The following is a 19178-nucleotide window of genomic DNA, read 5'->3' as shown; positions in this document are numbered from 1 at the left end:
CCTCCGTGTCCGTGTCTGGGGCAGGGACAGAGCACCTGCCTCCCAGGGGACTCCAGGGATGCTAAGCACCCAGCGAGAGCTTGGCTTATGGTAGCACTCAGCATGTGGTGCCCGCCCCCCACGCCTGCGCCCCCATCTCCCTTTCTGATTCTCTGCTCTCTGGCTCCGTCTGCACCCCGTCCAGGTCCTGAATGAGTCAGATCTGGACAATGACAACGTGCTGTCTTTCTCAGAGTTTGAACACGCGATGGCCAAATCTCCAGACTTCATGAAGTAAGGTGTTCTGGAGTGAGGGGGAGATGCCCAGCATAGTGGGGGACAAGAAAGGCCCCCCCCAGTCTCCCTCGGCCAACGGGACACCTTGGTCTTCCCAGTGAGGTCATGAGTTTCCAGGGCAATTTGCAGATTCTTCCAGAATCAGCAAAACTGGAGCTTCTGAGAAATGAGGTAACCTGGAAAGAGACAGGGAGTGGGGTTTCAAAAGGCAAAGGGGAGATTGCATTCCAGGCTTTGCAAACGACGTGGGTGGTCCAGACTTCAGGTGCTGTCCCTCTACAGCCAACACAAAGCCCGCTGGGCTGCAGGACTGACCTGGGGAGTTGCCCTTGCCCCTGTTGGTCCTGTTCCCCTCCCGCCAGGACCTCCAGTGGTCACTGGGAGCTGGGGATTGGCATGGAAATGTGGGGGGGAGCGGCAGGGAGGAAGATGCTGGTGATGGAGCTCAGAGAAGGGCTCAAGCATTTCCAAACCTTCCGTCAGGCGGAAAGGGGCGTTAACGGTCGTTAGCTGTCCAAACTCCTTTGAGACAATCGGCCATCTCCATACTGGCTGTATTTAACAGTCTTATTTGGGTCCTTCCAGTTGTGGGAAACATACCACCACTGAAGGCAGCCCATTTCATGAGGAACAGCCCTTTTAGGTCAATCTTCTCGCACTGAGCTGCATCTGTTTGCCTGTGTCTGCTACTCCTGGGCCCTATTCTGCCCTTGGTCTTCAGTCTAGGTGATTTTGATAACAAGGAAGAATACCCACTCAAAATGGTTTAACAAACCAATCAAAAAAGAACAAAAACAGCTAGACCGCAGAGAGCACCTGGTCAGGGGCCCAGAGTCTCTGCCTCTGTCCTCAGCAACTCTGGACTTTGCTTTATGTGCAACCATCAATCTCTGCTTTGTCAGACGTGAGGCCAAATGTGGCTTCCACAGCGGTCAACTTTATGTTTATTTGGCTCTGAATGACCCTCAGTGAATGTCCCTTAGCTCTGGCTCCAAATTCTCAGAGAATCTGATTGGCCAGCTCCAGGCAGGTGTCCAGCCCTCTTCCAACCGCCTGGCCGGAGCAGAGGGCCCTCCATTCCAACATGGTTGCCAGAGGGCTTAGCCTGGGCAGACTCTCTAAAAGAGGATCCACACTTGGACCACCCCCGCCAACCGAGGTAATTCCTCTTCCTCCATAACAGCCCAGCACATGACTGGAGCTGGAATCCTGTCTGCCTTGAGTTTTTTCTTTGAATCTCTCCCATTTCTTTCCACTGGTTCCAGCACCACAAGGTTCTGGCAGCCTTTGCATTCTAAAGCTGCTCAAAGGAGGCTTTGAGTTGGCTTGGGAGAGCTGCAAACTGGCCATCACTCAGAGAAAGGGACACAAGAAGTGTGAACCCAGAAATTAGAGGGGGCTTTACAACTGCAGGCTCGAGGTGGCTAATGGAATTCTTTCTTTCAGCTCCTTTCGGATTCACTCCTGGGGATGCTGATGTGGCCCCAAATACCTGCTCTGGTGGCCTTGAGGGGGACCCCTGGAACTAGGAATTCAACCCCCGCAGGCGCTGGGGGAAATCTGATTAGAAGAATGACTTTGTCCCCATCCCTCCTTCACTTCTAGAATATTGTTTATTCAATAAAGCAAAAGAAAAGCCTTTCCCTTTTTCCATCAGTTCATCATTTTTTGAGTGCAGGGTCATATAGAAGTACTTTTTATTAAGAACTGCTCATTCCAGGGCTTAAGTTCGCCTGTGATGCCAAGACTGGGATGGCCAGTCCTTTTGAGGCCAACACATGTCACAGCAGGGACCAGGCCAAATGGGATGAAATTCACCAGGAAAATACACGTCCTTCCCTCCCTTCCCTGGAGCCTCTGCCCAGCCTCTCTTCTCGCCTCTCGGGTGCAGGCTGTACAGAGCTACGCGCTGAGCAGTCTTTCCAAGTGGCGCCTGGCTTCCCAAGACATCTTGGCCCTACTCGGCACCCCTGCACCCTCGGGACGCGACAGTGTGTGACCAGCGATCAGGGTTTATTTGCTTTGCTACTCAGCCAAGCCCTGGAATGAATTTGGCCACCACAGGGGCTCTTTGGGGCTCAGCTGGTCTGGCACACAGGAGAGGCCCCTTAGTGGGTCTCTGAAAGCTGTCAGATGCCTACCTGACGGGCACACGTTTTTTCTTGTTTACCCTGTCCTCAGGGGAGGAAGTGTCTAAATGCTGGCTCACGGGGAAGGTCTATTTCACCCTCCCGTGTACTTGAACCTGCTGTGGTTGCCTTGCCTGTAGGGGAAATAAGAGCCCTTTCTTGATGGAGTCCTTTGATCAAATCCAGGAGTGCTGGAATGTTGGAGAATTCCTATGGTATGGGTACACACCTGACCCAAGGTTCCCATTCTAGATCCCGTCTCCAAAGGGGCTGTCCCCCACATCCTGTGCCCTGTCCCACAGACAGGAGGCCTCCCAGGAGGTGGGAAGCAGCGGCCTTCAGACCCTGACCCTCCCAGGCCACCTCCAGATGTGACCTAGGAACCCAGTGTCCACTCTGGCGTAAAGGTCCCTGATGCACAGCGATGCCTTGAAGAGTGTCTTAGTCTCGGGTCCCTTCCCTCCTGTCCCCTTCTAGAAACAGTCCCAGGGGGTAGGTCCCAAGTCAGACTGTCCCTGCCAGTCTGGGCAGAATGCAGAAAGTGGTTTCACCTCTCAGGCACCACAGGGCCCTCCGGGATCTGCGTCATCCCCACCCCACATGGGCCACAAGCAGAGTGTGTGGTGGAGATAGCAGAGCCTGGGAGTCAGAAAGGCCTGGGTTTGAACCCTGGCTGTGCCACTTCTCAGCTGCGTGAGGTTGGACAATTCTTTCCACCTCTGAGCCTTGGTGTCTTTATCAGTAAAGTGGGGGCAACACCCCCTCTCTCACAGGCTATTGTGTGAATGAAATGACGCTGAGCCGAGGCTCAAGTGGGAATCCCTTTGCATCTGACACCAGCGCAAGCATTCCAGGGCCACTGCACCCTCATTCTCAGACATGGCATAATGGGACTTCCTTGATTATCCCAGTGGAAGCAGATGGGAGGTATTTCTGTGCCTGAGTGACCTGCCACCAAGACTCAGGAGCCCTGCAGTCCTCAGGGGAGAGGTGTGTGGGCCCAGCAGGGTGCTGACACTGCCTTTTCTTGGCTCTAACACCTGGGGTGAGCATTCCACAGGCCCCTCAGACACCGTGCTGTGTGACCCTCAGTGCTGTCCTGCTGTGGCCAAGTGCTCCTGGGGCTCAGAGGAGAGGAGCGTGGGAGGGTCACGGATAAAGATTTTATTCCAGAAAGCCAACCTGGTGATGCCGCAGCTCTCAGGCATCAGGCTCTGAGCTCAAAGTAGCAGTCCCGCATCTGCCGCTCCTGTGCGGAGACCCTCTTCCCTGATGGGAATGTCTGGTAGGTCCTCAGATTCTCAGGGGATACTCTTAAAAGGTGCCACTTCTTCTTCGGGCCCAGAGGAGGCCTGGGGGTGAGGATGGAGCTAGTGTTATGCAGTGAACCAGATAGGGAGGGTGAAAAAGGCCCATTTCCCAGCCCGTGCTGCTGACGACCCTGCTGGCTGCTCGTCAGCTTGACACCTGGTAAGTCACCCTGCACTCGAGGTCAGAATGACTTGTGTTTGCACAGCGGTACAGTGGTTAAGAGCAAGGACATAGGTGTCAAGAAGCTGGGATGGATTCTGGCCCAATTCCTGCTAGAAGTGTACACATGTAAAAATGGACTAATGTCGGTACCTCCCTCCTAGCTCTGTTTTGAGGAGTAGATGAAGTAATGCGTACAAAGCACTTAACATAATGCTGAACAAGGAGCAAACACTCAACAAGTGTTATAAGAAATGTGCTGCTGCTACTGATGATGATGGTGATGTTGATGGTGATTGGTGATGTTGATGGTGATGGTGATAATGGTGATGGTGATGGTGATGGTGATAATGGTGATGGTGATGGTGATGATGACAATGATGGCAGTGGACCTCAGGGAAGGACAGGGACTTTCCCCGGGCCACAGAGATGATCAGGGTAAAGGCTGAGTGCAGACACTGACCCTCTTACTCCCAACCACCTAGTTGGTCCTCTGTGTTAGATGTGAAGCTGTCAGCAGCAGCACGGGCTGCCAGGCAGTTTGGAGAAGGAACAGAGCTGGGCGTCCTGGGGTCCCACAGCTGCAGGAGATGCAGATCCTGCCTGGAGAGGTCTCAAGGGGAGACTTGTCCCCAGACGAGGCCCTGCACTGTCTCCAGGGATGGACTGACTCAGAGCCACTCCAAGGGTGGAGATGGCCAACCTAGAATCCTAGAGTTGGCGTTGGGAGATCTGGGTTCTCTCCAGTTCTGCCTTCAACCAGACTCGCCATGGCACAAGTTCCCGAGGCCATTGTGGAGTCTCAGTTTCCGTATTTAGAAAATGGGCCCATCTGTCCTGCACAGAAAAACCTATAGAGGATGTTAAATTGTATCTTTAAAAATCATTAAACTCGGGCTTCCCTGGTGGCGCAGTGGTTGAGAATCTGCCTGCCAATGCAGGGGACACGGGTTCGAGCCCTGGTCTGGGAAGATCCCACATGCCACGGAGCAACTAGGCCCGTGAGCCACAACTACTGAGCCTGCGCATCTGGAGCCCGTGCTCCGCAACAAGAGAGGCCGCGACAGTGAGAGGCCCGCGCACCGCAATGAAGAGTGGCCCCCGCTTGCCGCAACTAGAGAAAGCCCTCGCACAGAAACGAAGACCCAACACAGCCAAAAATTAATTAATTAACTAAAAAAAAAAAAAGCAACTATACTCCAATTAAATTAATTAATTAATTAATTAATTTTAAAAATCATTAAACTCTATGGAAAGGGTTGCTGCTTTATCAATAACAACAATGGCAAGGCTCAGGGCTCTTGAGGCAAGCAATGGGTCAGCATGGAGTTGGAAACCCAAGATCTGCCCACTGACCTCCCGATGCCCCCTACTCCACAGGACACCTCACAGCATAGACTTCTGATCTCCCTGCCTGGGTGTCAGGAGGAAGAGTGAGGAAACCACATGCCCCGATTACCTCACAGGGCAGAGCTGGCCTTCCCCGGGAGAAGAAGCTCTCCCGGATAAAAGCAGCAAACGGCGGACAGGGAGGAACTTTCACATTTGTCAGAGGGACAGTTGGACTTTGAAAAATATGTTCACGTCCCTAAAAGAACATTTTCTGAGTCTGGGCTGGGGCTGGGGAGACAGCCCTGCTTTGTGTAGTACCCTCTGCTTCCACCAGAGGGCAGAAGCTCCTTGCTGCACCGAGGGGCTGTGCTGGCGTTTGGACGAGTGTAGCTGCAAGGCTGCCATTGCAGGGGGAGAAGCCTGCAGACTCAGGCCAGCAAGGATTATGGGGTTTGCTCCCAAACTCCCAGGGCATCTGAAAATGCTTTTCCTGATTCCGCCCATTCAGGTTCCTGGCATCCCTCCTGAGGCTGCTGAAACCCTGACCCCCTGGCTCTGTAACTGTCACCCTGTGCATTGTGGGGTAAAGTCTTAACTCATTTCTCAGTCTGGGGGCCTGCATGCCTGGCAAGAGCAGGTGCCCTATGGCGGTGTGCTGAATGTATGGATGAGGAGAGGGCAGGAACTCACAGGTCGGTGGGGGTGGGGTACCGTTCCCACTCCCTCACAGGCAGCACGAAGTAGGGGACCCGGGGCGCCATGCCCGTCTTGTCTTGATAGTACTCCCGATGCTGCTGCGTCATCTACAGCTCAACCAAGGAAGAGATGACAGGTCGTAAGTGTGCAGGAGTGACCTCGGGCCCCTGCAGCACCTGCCTGGCTGTACCTGGGCAGGGGGGTGGGGGCCGTCTCCCCAAATGCCCTCAGAGAAGAGTCCCCAGCTAGGTGTCCTCCTGAGCCTCAGCTCCTGTCGCCACGCCAGCTTTGCTAGGGCAAGTAAACAAGGCAGGGGACCAGCAGAGGTAGGGGATGTGAAGCCCAGCTCAGTAGGTAGCACAGGTAAGCTGTGTGTGTGTGTGTGTGTGTGTGTGTGTGTGTGTGTGTGTGTGTGTGTGTGCCCCTTTCCCTCCCTCCCGGGCAGGTTGTGCTCTGTGAGCCAAGGTGGAGGTAAAGAACGTCCCAGGCGCACAACCCGGTTCCACAGCTCCTCGGAGTCCGACCGCATGGACCCGGTCATCTCTCCCGGGAAGCTGCCTTCTCATGCAGTCTTCCACCCTGGGGGCCTGGAGGCATCTGTGCCCTTGAAATCAGGCTGGGAGGGATGCTTGCCAGGGAGCTGAGGGGTCCACAGCGGAGAGGGAGCCCTGGCCTCCCCTGAGCGGGGTGAGCGCCTGTGAGCCTGTGGCTGGCTGGGATGCGTCTGAACGGATCCAGAGGAGGCTTTCTGAGCCCGAGGAGCAGGATAAGGACAAGGGGGGTGTGGGCAGGCCCCCCCCTCCATCCGCCTCTGTTCCCCTGAGGGCAGTTGGGGTCTGCTCTGGGGCTGAGGCTGACTCGAGCGCATCCTCAATGGGCCTGTGGAGCAGGGAGGTGGTGTCAGGTGGGCACCCGGATCTGGGTGTACAATCGAGAGTAGACTTGGGGCTGGAACCTGGGTGGGGCTCAGCGGCCCTCAGTGCGTGTGACTCATCCTGGGGGTGAATCTTAGGGCTTTTGCTCAGAAAGCAGGTAAACAAGCATCCAGTGGGAGAGGCTGCTGGGCAGAGGTGAGGGCGGGAACATCCCCAAAGGCTCCCAGCTCTCCCGCCAGTGGGAGAAACACTCTGGAGCCCCCAGAGTAGGGGGAGGTCAGGGAAGCAGAGCGCTGAGCCCCTCCCCACTCCCCGGCCAAACTCACCAGGTTCCCTGCTGGCTCAGGGGCTCTGAGGAAGCAAACAGAGGCGCTCTGGAGGCTGAGAGTCTCCCCTGGCCGCCAGCGGTCACTCCCTCCCCACGGTGTGGGGAGAGGGGACGTCGGGGGGAGGGCAGAGGGGTGGCAGTAGCCCAGCCCGGGGCGCCCACCTGGTAGAAGCGCGAGAGCTCGGCCGCGCGGCTACTGTCCAGGTTGAAGCGGGTGCAGCTGGGGGCGTACAGCCAGTGGTCCCGGGTGCGGGAGCGGTCACTCAGCACCTGGTTGGGGTTTGGGGACAAGCTGGTCGGGAAGTGGCCGCCTTTGCGGAAGGCAGTGTGGCTCTTCTCTGCGTTGCGCTGCTCCTGGAAGTACTTGAGCGTGGTGGTGCCGTAGGGGGAACCGAAGGAGAAGGCCACGCCAGGAACATGGCCTTGGTACCTGAGAGAGCAGGGGAGGGGGGAGAGATGGGTGATGGGCTGCAGGCCAGTTCCGAGAGAGGCCCTGCAAGATTGCGGGCGAGGTCAGCGGCCCCGCTGGTCACCTCCGGGCCTTGAGAGGCTTCCTAAGGTACACGGCCCAGCTCGAGCCCCTGGGGAAGGACAAGTGAAAGAGGCTCTGGGCCTCTGCCTCCCCACAGAGGTCATCTCTCCAGACCAGAGGCTCACACAGGGGCCAGGACACCTGGGCTCCAGTCCTGACCCCCTCAGCGAGGCTGCAGGCAAATCACTCTCCCTTGATGGCCCTCCATTGAAGGAGGGGTTGGCCTGAAGAGGCGGAGGCCTCCTGCAGCTGTCACGTTCTGCGGTTATCCCATGAAGAGGCAGGGGGCATGTGATGAGTGTCAGCTCTGGTGTAGCCCCGCTTCCGGCACCACAGCCTCACCGGGTGCCACCCAGCCGGCCTGGAGAGCTCGCCCAGGTTCTGGAGCTCTGAGAGCCTTATACAGAGCTCCATCACCCTCTGCGACCAAGGGGGCTAGTGGGAGGGACAAGGGCAGGGCGAGCAGAGATGCTTGGGGACACAGAGAGCACAGCAGACACGGCTCAAGACCCCTGGTTAAGTGAGACTCACACAGAGAGAACCAAGACTTGTTTGGGGAAAGGGAGGGGAGAGGAGGGGCGAGTCGGTGACATCAGCGAGCATGGGAATCAGACTTCGGGCAAATAAGAGATCAAAGCTCCCCAGTCAGCACAGCCTCCCCTGGGCTCCCCCCCTCTGAAACCTGGCCCTGCCCCCATGTTGCCACTGAGGTCACTTTTGCCGAGGTCACCAGTGGCCCTCCTGCAGCGCTGGACACTGTGGACCGCTCTCTTCTTGAAATATCACTCGTGGTTTCTATTACGCCGCTCTCTTGTTCGCTGTTGGTTTTCACCAACACCTCTGTCCTTTCTTTCTCAATCTCCTTCTCATCATGTTCCCTCTCTGCCCACTTCCTCTGGGGTCTGTCCAGGGCCCACCCAGTCTTCCTGGTGATGGCCTCCATGCCGTGGCCTTAACCTTCACCTGTGTGTGCAGGACCCCTGGTCTCCAGCTCCAGCTCAGAAGTTCCCTCCAAGCTTCAGACTCCTGTGTACGGCTGCACACTATGCATCTCCCTGGGATGTCCCCCAGGCCTCACCTCCCACCTCCACCTTCCCCAACAGTCTAGTCCCACCTCCGTGAAGAGCACTCCGCGATGTCCAAGGCAGAACGGGCATCCATCTCCCCCAGCTTCATCCCTCACGTCCCATCAGCCACCAAGCCCTGCAGCTGCATCCCCGCCACCTGAGCTCAAGCTCCGTCGCCTTTCACCTGGACCGCGGCTGCAGCCTCCTCCCCGTTCTCCTGTCTGCACTCGCACCTCCAGCCCATTTTCCACACTTCAACCAGACTGAACTTTCTGAAGTCAGCTCCTTAGCGTGGCAGGCAAGGCTGTCAGTGACCTGACCCTTGCCTCTGTCTCTGCCTCATCAGTTACCCTACATCCCGGTTGCAAACAGCCATTGTAGTTCCTGTGTGTAATTGCTCTTCCTGCCCCCCACCCTGCCTTTCCCCTCACTCTCCCCACTGGGGTCTTACCCTGTGCCTTCTGCCATCAGGAATGACAAACCTGTCCACCACCACCCCATCCCCTGCCCCTTGCCTCCCAGTACTAAAAGGTCCTTTAAGCCTCGCCTAAATGTCACTTCTTTGAAGAAGCCTTTCCTTGCCACCTCTTCTAGGTCTAGGTGGGTCCCACTCTCTGTTCTCTCTGTGCCCTAAACCCCTTCCACCAGCTGCATCTCACCCTGTCCTGCTACTGTCCGCGTACATCTTGTCTCCCTGCTAGACTGGGAGCCTCTCAAGGGCAGAGTTTGATCACATCTTACTCATGTCTGATCCCCAGTTCTCCGAACCAGGTCAGGCACATGGTCTGTGGGGAGGAAATGTCTATTAAACAAATGACAAGGTGAGTAGCTGGTGTGCCAACAGTACCAGTGACGTTACGGTGGGACCTACAGACACAGACGCTGGAAGCCGGTGGCCATGCTCCAGGGCCCTCCAATGCATCTCCTGAGACCACCCCATTGCAAGGCTTGACGTCTGACTTCCTCCCGGTTGAGCTCCCTCCCCGACATGAAAACATTCCCAGGGAAGCCCCGGAAAGTGCAGGGAGCCGTCCAGGCCACTCGTCCTGCACCAGAGGCCAAAGCACGGTGAGGCCCTTGAAGACGTGCTTCAGTATTACCTCTGAGGGCTGCCCTGGGCCTCAGCCTCCTCACAAGTAGAATGGGTGTTGGCCTAGAGTTAGAAAGAAATGCATGACTTCATCTTTGGATGAAAGGCGAGAAAGTTAAGCACCGTGATTACTGACGCACCTTCCAATGGCTTTCCACTGTAGGCAGAATAGAAGGAGTCCTTCCCCGGTTCCTGGTCCTACCCTCCCTCCGCAGCTCTACCTTCCTGCGATCCTGCAGCATTCGAGGCTGGCCCGGGGCCAGAGCAGTGAGCGACGGGGCTGTGGAGTGGGCAGCAGAGGGGAGAGACCCTCCACTGGACTCAGGCCTTTCTCCAGCCTCACCTCTCTCGTCCCTTGGCTTCTTTCTGCCCTGGGTGCCGTGACCCTGGTGGTCCTAACCCTCTCCCTCCTGCCTCAGTGCCCCTTCCTGTTGGCCCCTCCTGAGTTCCTTGCTGGCGGCCACGTCTCCTGTCCTCGAAAGATGGTGGGGTTGGTGAGTGCCTGTGAGCCTGTGGGGTCACCTTGGCCACTTTCAGGACGGAGTCCTCTTCTTTGCCATGGCCTTCCCCCTCCTGGGCTGCAGCACCCTCTCCTGCCTCACCAAGGCCTCACTCCCCCATCCGTCCCTCCCTGTCTCTCAGCCTCTGTCTCCCCTCCCACCCATCTGGGATCTCTCCTGCTCCCCTAGTGTCTTCTCCTCTGCCCACAAACATTCAAAGCTTTTCCTAGATTGCAAAATTCCACACTTGGCCTTGCTGCTTTCTACAACCCTTTCTCTTCCTTTATTTCCAAATTTCTCCAAGGAATCCTCTATACTACTTTCTGCTTTCATTTCTTCTATTCCTATGCTTTCCTTCTGACCCGTCACTTGAATGTGTGCTTGTGCTTTTTCATGACGGTCATATAAGATCATCCAGTCACCAGATCCAACATCCTTGACCCACACTCCCTCTCTGCAACATTCACACTGATGAAGAAACTCATTTGGAAGAAGCATCACCTAAGATAAAGAGGCAGAGTCCCTGAAAGTTCTTTGTGCTGTGTATGAAACGTCATAAAAATAGCAGTGCCATCATCAAGAAGTCAAAGACAAGCAGTTGGGGGGTGCTTCCTCCTTCATCGCTATGAGTCGTTCCGTGTGGAGGGAACTGTCCACCAGCCGTCTCCAGCCCTCACTTGTTCTTCCACATTAGAAGTGGAGGAACATCTACCTGGGGGGGTGAAGCCCACTCTCCCTGCCTCTTTTGCTTGGAAGCAAGGAAGCCCACCCTGCTCCTCCACGCCCTGTTTTGGGGGACCCACTCTGCCCTTCAGGAGGAAAGCCTGCCCCAGCCCAGCCTGGCCATCTCATCTGGGTTCAGCATCAGCCCCATTCTCCAACGCCAGCTTTCCCTCTTTTATCTTCTTTCTCAAGTGGCTCAGATGCAGGGGATGAAAGAGGTGCCGGTCACCAGGTGTTGCCAAACTCCAACACAGAGAAAATGAAGCAACAGAATGAAAACTAAAGAAACAACCGTCTACAGCAGTCTGCAGAGAAAAGAGCATGATCCAAGAATATCGAACTGGCCAGTCATCCAGGTATAAAGGCAGCTGTATGAAAGAACTCAGGCAATAAAGCACCCAAAGCTCTTCTTGAAAGCAGTGTTCAATGATGAAATCCTGCCAACTAAGAGATGATTCAAAGGAAAAAAATACTCAGGAATGTAGAACCTCTGTAAGAATGACTGGTGGTTACTTCACATCTATTTAAGTGCAGAGAACCAAGAATAGCTACTAGGTGAAGGCTGGCTGCAGAAAAGAATGTAAATGTTATAAAACCTGTCAAAGGAAAAAATAATTTAAGCAACAAAAGTTGGGGGGTGGGTGGAGGGGAGACGGGCGTGCACTTAGAATTTCTAAAGCATAGTCAATCAGTGGCATCTAAAATTGAAACACGTTGGTGAAAATAACACAATGTAATTAACCCCTTAACGGTGCTTATTCTCTCTCCCTCTCTCCGTCAGAGGGAACTCTTAGAAACGGAGATCTCTTATGATGAATTAGCATTTATCTAAAATCTGTTCTTCCATTTTACTTCAGTATCTTTCTCTTCAGTTAAGTTTGAGTAACATTAAATTTCATGCTTTTCATTTTAAAATAGTAAGTATGGTAAGATCATATTTTTATAAAATTGCTCTCTTATCTTTCTGTCCATCGATCCATCCACCCATCCATTTAGTCTTTTATCTGAATATACACATAAAAAGAAACCTAAAATGATTTTTAGGTTAATTCTAGGTGTTTGGATTTGGGGTGATTTGTTGCGTTCTTCTTTACCTGCACAGGTAATACTTTTTAAGAGAGTCAGATGGCATTAACAGTTACTTTATTGGGAACCCACTGTGTGCCGGTGCGATGCTAGGTGTCGAGAATACAAAAGCCTGCATCGCTCAGCCCTCCTTCCTCCCGCCTCCCCCTCATTCAGTATTTATTGAGTCCTGGTGTGTGTGTGCAGGAATGGTGCCAGCAGTCAAGGCTCTAATGCTATTAAACACGAGGAGGGAAGGCCCATTCCCATGAAGGTCGGGTGGGGAGAGTACTGGTGGAGCTCCATGAAGGGGTCTCCATCAGGGGAGGCTTTGAGGAAAACCTCAGTGTGGAGGAGGACGGCCTGGAGTCTGGCTCTCTTCCCCTGCTCATCTTCTAGGTGCTGGTGTTGCCCCAGGGTCCTCTTCTCTCTTCAGGGACCCACTCCCTCCGGGAGAGCTCGTCCACGTTAGACTTCCAACACCGAGGACACCCAGATCGGTGTCTCCAGCACCGACCCTTCTCCCGGCTACAGATCCACACACCCGGCTGTCCACCGAGGGCTTGCCCAGGGCCCCCAGACTCAGCACGACTGAAGACAGCCGGCTGCTCCTCCTGGACATCCCTGTCCTGGCTAACACCACCTCACCTACCAGAATCCACCAGAATCCACCAGAAACTGGGCATCACCCTGCCAACTGTCACATCCAACCTCTCCCTAAGTCCTGCTTTTGCTCCCTCCTTAGTGACTTTCCCACTGCCCTCCTCCATCCCATGGCTACAAGCCCTCCTCTTGCTCACCTGGACAGCCTCAGATCTCCTAGCTAGTCCCCTAGACCAAGTGTCACCCCTGCAGCCTGTCGTCCACACTGATGCCAGAGTGACCTTTCATCATCTGATCACCATGGCTCACCTCTCTTTTCACTTCCCCATGGGCGCCCGATGCCCCAGAAGTGTTACTCACATCCCTGGGGCCCCACGTGCTCTCCAAGCCTTCACACACGTTTCCTCCACCTGCATCTCCTCCTGCCTCCTGGGACATCTCGCCCTCACTCACAGAGCCAGGCTCCCTGTCGCCTTCCCTGGCCACCCACCCTCTGCCCAGCATCTCTGCCTCACAGCAGGATTATGATCCTTCATCGACACCGAGATCCACATTAGCTCAGCTCCTCTGCTAATGAGTGTTCTCTTTTATCCTCAAAACCTACACAGCCCCTGACACATGACAAGTGCTCAGTAATGTTCACTGAAGGAGGCTCAAGTCCAGAAGCCGGGGGCACTATTTCCTGGAACGCTGGGCTCCTGTCTGATGAGCACACCGGCCCAGCGTCCCACCCACAGGGGCGTCTGCACACCTCAAAGAAAGGAGCTGTAGAAAAGTGACATGTCATCGTGATTCTTGTCTTTGCCACCCCCAGGCTCTCCGCCACACTCCTCCTCTGCTGCCTGCTTTCCCACCTTCTCTGAATGCCAAGATATTTGCATCCCAATAGAAGAGAAGCCCTCTCCTCCGCAATCCTCCTAAGGTTCTGCGTGGGTTCTGGATTCCATTCAGCCCCTCTTGCTGAGGGCGGGGCCCGTGCACATGCGCACGTGTGTGTGTGTGCGCGCGCACGCGTGCCCACGCACATGGTCATATTTATTTAGCCCTCGGCGGGCACACCTTGACTAGTAGGTCTATGTCCCTGCACGCACTTGCATTTGCGAGCTGTGAGCGTGACAGTGCGGTTCCATGGTAGAGCCCCGTTTTTGTTGGGCGTGTGGCACGCCATGGTGGAGAGGACAGAGGGGAACAGCATGTTTCACGATGGGGCATCGAATGGGCCCTACGGACCCCCACACCTCCTCCTCCTCGACCCCTTCATCCATCCCTGCCCCTCACCCACCTGCGCACCACACAAGCTTGGAGAAGGTGCTCAGCCTGGTCTGCCGTCACAGTCCCCTGAGGTTACTGGGCACACAGGGAGCCATCCCTCCCCGCCTCTTAATAGCACTGCTTGGTCCCCCAGCTAACATTCAGATTAATTACCGTTCGCCATCAGGGATCCCATGAGCAGCTTATTAACTAATTAACTTGTTACTGTGCAGCCTGCTCTCATTCCAAGAGCACCCTCGTCTCCACACACTTCCTGCTGAGTACGGTTCTGATCAGGTCCCTCCCTTGGGCAACAACCTTCAAGGGCTCCCCAGCACCTGGGAAATTAAGAACAAACTGGGCCAGGTGCTCAAGGCCCTGCTTGACGTGGGCCCCCGTGAGAGGTCTTTCCAGTCTTATCACCCACTTCCGTGTCCCAGTGTAACTGAGCAGGACCCTACGGGGCTTTCCAAGGACAGAATCCCCAACCGTGTCTTCCGCCTGCCTCTCGTCTGTAGAAGAACTTCAGCCTCCCAGGCCTTCCCAGAGTTCCAAAGAATAAATTTAATCAGAGACGTGAGAAAATGCAGAAAGACAGGAAAACAGTCAAGCAAGACGAAATAGTAATAGTTCAGCCATTAAACAAAGTCAAGGACCTCTAGTTCCTCCGCAAGGACTATAGATAATATTCTGAGCCATGTCCTTTGAGCCATTTTGCAGATACTGACCCCACCCCCAACAGGCGGAAGAAGTTAACTGCCTGCTGCCCACAAGGACAGAGACCCCAGACTGGCTGGAACCAGAAGGTTGATGATGGTAACTCCTGATTACCTCACCACCAACCAATCAGAAGAATGTCCACGAGCGGATCACACACCCCACAAACCCCCTCCCTCACCCTATCTTTAAAAACCTTTGCCTGAAAGCCTTTGGGGAGTTGGAGGTTTTTGAGCACTAGCTACTTGGACTCCTTTCTTGGTGCCCTGCAATAAACGCGGCACTTTCCTTCACAGCAACCCAGGTCAACGGATTGGTTTTACTGTGCGCAGGCAAGCAGACCCAAGTTTGCTTCGGTAACATCAGCTTTGCCACTCCAGGCAAAAAGGCCATTTGTTGCTTTCAAAGCATATTCTGCTGGTACCTCCACCCCGTGCCTTTCCCCATGCCATCCCCTCCGTCCAGAAGATGCTTCCTCCTCTCCCCAAATTGTGATCATCTCCATCCTTCAAGGTACATTTCATACACCCCCTTTCCCATCGAGCCTCTTCCAACCCACCCATAGACCATGCCTGTCCCTGCCATTGAACTGTCTTCGATCTTTGTGCCTCTCTTATGTCTCAGTTCACATTCTGCTGTGTTGTAATTACCTGGGCCCTAGTATATTCTTCCTTTCTGAACTGTCAACTCCACGGGGAGAGAGGGCTGTGTTCTACTCATACTTGCATCCCTGGCACCCAGTAGATGCTCTGCAAGTATTTGCTGAATTGAACTGACAAATGGGGGCACAGCTCTATGGGCTTATGATTCTTCTGCAGAGAAGGACGGTCCCTGTTACAAAACCCAGGTTGCCAGAGCCCCTCATCCCCCATTCTTAGGAAGGCTCCCCAGTTCCTCAGGGCTGTGTGAGTGGCATCAGGTAGCTATGTGGGCACTTGGGCCTCCTACATCCTCCTGGGCAGACGGCCTTTGTTTTGTACCCCAGGATGCATGGGCAGGTCAAGTGCTCGGACTGGGAGCCCGTTGAGGTGTGGTGGGAGGCAGAGAGCCAAAGGAATGGGTACCACCTAGATCTGACCTGCGGGCAGGAAGCACAGAGTGTCACTGAGCCAGTCTCATCCCTCTAAAAGCCTTACAACCCCAGGATCTCTGACCCGAGAGCTCCCTGCTCACTGCAGGGAGGGCACACGGGCCAGAAAGTGGCAAAATGTCTGAGGGCTGCACTGCCCAGACCAGCAAGGGAGGAGGTGGAGCGTCCTTGTCTGAGGACCAGCATCTTGTTCCCCTCAGTACCCAGAATCAGGCCTTGAACACTGTAGAGATCTAACTGATGATGATTGCTAGCAGTTGGAGAGAGCAGGGTGTTGAAGTCACAGAGACCTGGCTGGGCAACCTGATGAAAGACCTTGGGCAGTTTTGCATGTGGGTTGACACCTGGGTTGTTGTGAAGATTTTTTTTTTTTTTAAGTTTGTAAAAAGCCCAGCTCAGTGCCTGGCATATAATAGGTGCTTATACATGGGGGTTCACAGTGCTACTACAGGGCATCAGGGACCTGGTTCCAGCCCAGCTCTTCCATCACCAGCCTGAGGCTCAGGCAAGTCCCCATCCCCCAGACCTCAGTGACCATGTCTGGAACGGGAGGTGGTGGTGGGGCTGGACTACCTAGTTTCCGAGGTCCTCACCACTGCAAGATTTTCTGCCTCTATGAATAAAACTGGTAAGGAGGACGATCTGAATGTCAGAAGAGACTGGTTGCACTTAAAATCCTGTGATTCATCTTTGAGAAGACATACAAAATAATAATTACCCAAGTGTGGCAGGGAATCTTGGATTCTTTCATTACGTTAACAAAATTGCCAGTAAGGTAGCATTTAGACACATAAGACAACTCAATTCATTCCTTGTTGATGAGAATCTTTAGGGAGAGCACATCCCTCCCAGAAAGATCCAGCCAAGAAAGTAACACATAAGGGCTCAGCTGCTCAAACTAGCCCATCCACGCTTGGAACCTTATTTATGATTCACTTGTTATCACAATTTCTAGATCAGTCAGAGGACAGGGCACTCAAGGGAACTGCAGACGAGTGGCGTGGATAGAGAAGTATCCTGGGATTGCTTCTGAAACATGCAGCTTCCCTCCCCGCAACCTGGGACAGAGTGGGGGAGCCGTGGGGGAGGGTTAGGTTCCAACGGAGACTGTGGTGGGCTTAAGACAAAAATATAGCAATGTATGAAATCAAATTTCATGATAAACACCCAGAGTGTGGTGTCAACACCACTATCCAAGGCTGCAGAGATGGTGTTGAGCTCAACCTTATGTATTTACACCAGACTGGGAACCCCTCCAGGGCAGCCCCCGACTTGTTTGTCTTAACCCAACACCTGGCCCATCCCAAGCACTCAACACATCTTTATCAACGGAATGCCTAAACGATTGAAAGAATTAATAGGAAAATCCTTAGTCATCTTCTCTAACACACCTGGCTTGACTTCAGGAAACAACTGTGACCTGGTAAATCAGCTTTGTCTGATGGGAACCGAAGCACCTTTTGAGCCCTCTAAGGCCCAGGAAAGGCCCTGTCCAAAGGGGCTGGATTAAAGCTATGGAACCTGCCCCTACTTACTGTACTACCTCTGTGTGCAGAAATTATTTTAATATCAGAGCTCCTCTATGTCAGCCTTATTCTGCTTCAAGACAACGCAAACATCACACAAAATATACAGTGAGACCTTTTCTTTGTTTTGCAGTCTGTTTAGTTTGCAGAAGAGAGCATGTGTTTTTCCACCCACATGGAGATCCTGCCTGCAAAACTCTCAAGACATTAATTTCATTCATTCTTTCAATACAGATGTGCAGGTGCTGTGCAGGCGGCTTCTCAGAATCCAGCCCCCATCCTCAATGCCCATGTTGACTAGTAGGAGAGAGAAGACAATCTCACACCCTGGAAGAGGAGGTTGGGAGTGGAAATCTCAGACACTTTGAGGAAAAGGACCAAAGAATGGAAGGGAGCGGTCGGACTTGCACCTTAGCTGTCTGGAGTGTGAAAACATCCAGAGAAAGGAAATGTAGGTTTTGCCCTGCATCCGAAAATGCTAAAGGCAGGGCAGGTCTGGGGGCTGGGAAGCTTTCAAAGGCAGCATTCTGTGAGGATTAAGTGAGATCAGTGGGAGAACCGACGAGGCGATCCAGTGGGTAGCACACGCCACTAAACGTTACTGCGGGTCCTGCCTTGTCAGATTCTTCGAGCCCCGCTCCCGGGTGCCCACCCGGTCGCCTTCGCTCCTTCAACCAACAAGTAATTCATGTTGCGGGAATCCTGCGTGCCCGCACTGTGGTGGGGGCCGAAGAGCCCGCCCCCTTCTCGGGGACTCCTCACCCTCTTGTTCCTGCCCGGCGTCTCCAAACACCCACCCCACACGTCGTCTCCCCCTCCTCCCCCTGACCCGGACCCCAACCACGGTTATCCCGGCCCGGCGGGCTCCGCGCTCGCTAGGTACCGACTTCCTACCGAAGGGGACCTGGAGAGCCCCCGCCGCGCCCAGCCACTGCCTTGAGAGCGCAAACCCCTGGGGAGGCCACCCCGCCAGGTGGAAACTTGGCGCCCCGGGTTCCTTCAGCCCCCAAAGGGCGGAGTTTCGAGGCCGGTGGAGGGTTTTGTGGAGGGAGGAGGGGAGAGACCTCCCGCAGGGGCTCTGACCCCCAGGTTCAGGCGGGGCCTGGTGTGCGGCGGTCTTACCCGGGCATGAGGCCGGGGGCCACGTAGGCGGCGTTGAACTCGGTCAGTAGGGTGCCCGCGCCGCGGGAGGCCATGGTGGGGGCGGCGAGCGCGCAGCGAGCCCGGGCGCTCTGGACACACGGTCAACAGCACGGGTTACCCGGCAACCGTGCGCCTGGCAACGCCAGGGGGGCTGCGCCGCCGCCGCGTTCCGGGGCCCCGCACCCCGCTCGCCGTCCCCTTCTAGGAGCAGCCAGGCGGGGCGCGCCCGCGAGATGTTCCCGCATCGCCACGTGCTCTCCTGTGTGACCCCGCAAATCGCCGCTCCCACCCAAGCCTCCGTTTTCGCCTCCTTGCATCTTTCAACTTCCCCGCCAGGCCAGATGGTTGATGCTCCGAGGCGGGTCGGAGGTGGAAACGGTGCACAAAGCAGCAGCCCAAGCTCGGCTCAGCCCCAGGGCCCGAGTGGCCACAGGGACCTCAAGAGCCATTGCTCCCCAAGGTTTTCCACCGGGGCCCCGTTCCGCGGGGCCTCCAGGAGGGGGCTTCAGACGTGTGTCCCGCTTGGAGTGTTTGCCCAGGACACTGTAATTTAAGTGTGTGTGTGTGTGTGTGTACGAACGTCGGGAGCGAAGGACATTTTTCTCCTTAATCTCTCCTCTCTCCCTAGGAACTTCCTTCTCACCTCCGCTTGCCTCTCAAACTACTCCACAAGAGAGGTTTATCAGTAAGGAGCAAAAGCCAATCATGATAAGGTCTAGTGTGCGATTTACACTTGCCCCGGTTCTGCAGCTGAGTCCCTCCTGT

General features: G+C 54.8%; 2 protein-coding genes across 2 annotated transcripts in view; one reads left to right on the top strand and one right to left on the bottom strand.

Annotated features, from left to right (window-relative positions):
* CIB4 (calcium and integrin binding family member 4) overlaps window positions 1–1909 on the top strand; it is a 47258-nt gene extending 45349 nt beyond the window's left edge. Inside the window, 2 exon segments of the mRNA XM_068564926.1 lie at window positions 185–273; window positions 1723–1909. Of these exon segments, the coding sequence (XP_068421027.1) occupies window positions 185–273; window positions 1723–1753 (120 nt within the window). The 3' untranslated portion in view covers window positions 1754–1909.
* A 1703-nt stretch (window positions 1910–3612) lies between these two features.
* Window positions 3613–18466, bottom strand: CIMIP2C (ciliary microtubule inner protein 2C). The gene is made up of 4 exons (XM_068563872.1): window positions 18393–18466; window positions 7269–7536; window positions 5898–6010; window positions 3613–3757 (listed from the first exon to the last, which is right to left on the bottom strand). The coding sequence occupies exons 1-4, from the start codon at window positions 18464–18466 to the stop codon at window positions 3613–3615; spliced, it is 600 nt and encodes a 199-aa protein (XP_068419973.1).
* Window positions 18467–19178: the final 712 nt, after the last annotated feature.

This window comes from Eschrichtius robustus, chromosome 15, assembly GCF_028021215.1.
Source record: "Eschrichtius robustus isolate mEscRob2 chromosome 15, mEscRob2.pri, whole genome shotgun sequence".
NCBI lineage: Eukaryota > Metazoa > Chordata > Mammalia > Artiodactyla > Eschrichtiidae > Eschrichtius > Eschrichtius robustus.
The sequence above is the reverse complement of the archived record's forward strand: the minus strand, read 5'-3'. Positions and strand labels throughout refer to the sequence as shown.

Coding starts and splice junctions, on each gene's coding strand:
- CIMIP2C (XM_068563872.1), bottom strand. CDS start 18,466: ATGGCCTCCCGCGGCGCGGGCACCCTACTGACCGAGTTCAACGCCGCC. Junction 6,011..7,268: donor AGCTCTCGCGCTTCTACCAG/GTGGGCGCCCCG, acceptor GTTGAGCTGTAG/ATGACGCAGCAGCATCGGGA. Junction 3,758..5,897: donor TACCCCACCCCCACCGACCT/GTGAGTTCCTGC, acceptor CCTCACCCCCAG/GCCTCCTCTGGGCCCGAAGA.